Source organism: Plasmodium gonderi, assembly GCF_002157705.1.
Source record: "Plasmodium gonderi DNA, contig: Pgo-contig_139, whole genome shotgun sequence".
In the NCBI taxonomy this organism is placed as follows: domain Eukaryota; phylum Apicomplexa; class Aconoidasida; order Haemosporida; family Plasmodiidae; genus Plasmodium; species Plasmodium gonderi.
The window spans coordinates 7,682-9,923 of NW_021629062.1; the positions used below are offsets into that span (position 1 = coordinate 7,682).

At 20.3% G+C, this 2,242-nt stretch overlaps 1 protein-coding gene across 1 annotated transcript; it reads left to right on the forward strand.

Annotated features, from left to right (window-relative positions):
• Positions 1–403: 403 nt before the first annotated feature.
• Positions 404–1,508, forward strand: PGO_001385 (variable surface protein; the record flags this gene model as incomplete). The annotated part of the gene is made up of 3 exons (XM_028690939.1): positions 404–415; positions 544–1,212; positions 1,341–1,508. The coding sequence occupies 3 exons, from the start codon at positions 404–406 to the stop codon at positions 1,506–1,508; spliced, it is 849 nt and encodes a 282-aa protein (XP_028546740.1).
• Positions 1,509–2,242: the final 734 nt, after the last annotated feature.

Here is a 2,242-nt window from a genome sequence, read left to right on the forward strand (position 1 = left end):
ACAGAGAGAGAGACATTATTTATATATTCAAATTGGCAAAGCATAGTGGATCATTATATTATTAAATATAATAGATGCATTTCTAAAATTGCACATTTTTTATAATAAATTTTAAGAAGATATATATATATTTTAATGATTACATTTATATTTAATATGTCTATTATAAAAAAAATCAAAAAAGTGTCTTATGTTTGACTTGTTATTATTACTATATAGTAGTCTATATAAATTATTATGATTAAGCATTTCTCTCTTATTTTAATACGTATTACGTAGTTATACAAAAATAGGAGTTCTTTATTTTTTATAACATCTATCTATATTTATACGAATTGATAAGCTTTAGTTAGTAAATTTTTTGCTATATAATTAATACTTAAAGGGCATATTTTTATAACAGATGGATTCCTTTGTATGAATAAGTTATTAAAATACCAATTATAACATAATAAAGCTAACATATGATATAATCTATAAATGTTATAGAAATTTGTTTTATAGAAGATTCTTATTGTTCTGTCATTATTTTTTTTTTTTTAGGATGAAATATTATCAAAATTTTCAGAATTTAAAAAAAAACTTGATGGATACGTATGTCACTCTTTAACTGTTGGAGGAACGACTACGGAAGAGAAATTATGTAAGGATGGTAAAGATAGACTAGAACATTTATTTCGAGATATGTATGACCCACAAAAAATATGTCATCAAGTTATAGAATACTTAGGAGTAATAAATAATGAGAATAATGAAAGTTTTAAAAAAGTAGGATGTGTATATCTTTATTACTGGATATATAATGATCTTCTTAAAGATGATAAAAAAGGAATTAATCATATGCCAAACATTTATGATGAATTTATCAAAATATTTAAAGAAATGTATAAGACGACTAATAATTTTTGCAATAGTTCTGAGGAAACTATCAAAAAAGAGGACTTACCAAAACTTACAGTCATATATGAAATGTACAAGAATAAGGAGTATATAGAAGAGTTCTGCTTACCTAATACAGACGATGATTATTGTAATGTGCTTAAAGAACATATAAAAAAGTATAATAATTTAGTTCATGCCGTGGTTAGTGAAATTCATACGCCTTGTAAGCAAGATGCACTACCATCACGTGGAAAAAATATTGGAAGTACCATTATAATTACAATTTTTGCAACATTATTGATATCAATTTTTTTATTTGTTTTATATGAGGTTAATTATTATATTCTTTGTAAATATTTATAATATAAAACATTTCTGATAATATTTTAAGATAAATAATAATTTAGAGTAAATAGATGTTATTTTTAATAAATAATTTTTTATTCTTTAATATTTAGTTTACAACATTTGGTTCATGGATACGTCATAAAATATTAAGGAGAAGAAAAGGATTAAATAACATAGAAGAAAAATTGGATGGATTACAAGGATCAGAGTTATTCACATCTATGCCAAGAAATAGCAATCATAATATGTTATATAATTCTCCTCATCTTTATGATTAAATACATAGTTTAAAGAGAATATCAGAATTGTTATGATGTAAAAAATTGTAAGAGTATAATATTGATAATATTTCTGATTATAACATTATATAAAAATGATATGATTTATAAAAATAATTAAAATGAGCAGAAACAATTATTTGAGAACATAAAATATACGGTATAATATAAAATTAATCTAACAATATTTGTTATATTATTGGATAATAGAAAATATAAGAATGAATAATAGTAATATGAATAAATATTTTTTTTTCATGCTTTAATGTGCTGTAATTTGGGTGAAAATAAAATTATATAATACAAGTAATTGTTGTGAAATAAATTATATAGGATAATATATAGATAAATTACAAGGTAGTAATTTAAATAATTATTTAAAACACAAATTATATATAATTCCTCTGAATACAATTATATATAATTACAGTATATTATTGAAAAAATATATATTCAATTATTAAATTAACTTAATATGAATTATATATAAATACAATAATCTATATAATGTTTATCAAAATTTTTAATATTTAGCAAAATATTTGCATGCACATTTATTGTATTATTATTTAAAATAATAATATGCATATGTTTTATATGTAATTATAATGGCATAAGATAAAAGAATATTATCATTTTTTAAATATTTTATTCTTCATTTTATTCATTACTTCTTTTGCTTTCATAGGTTATATTATATTAAATAGTGCACCCATATATATTTATACTAATAA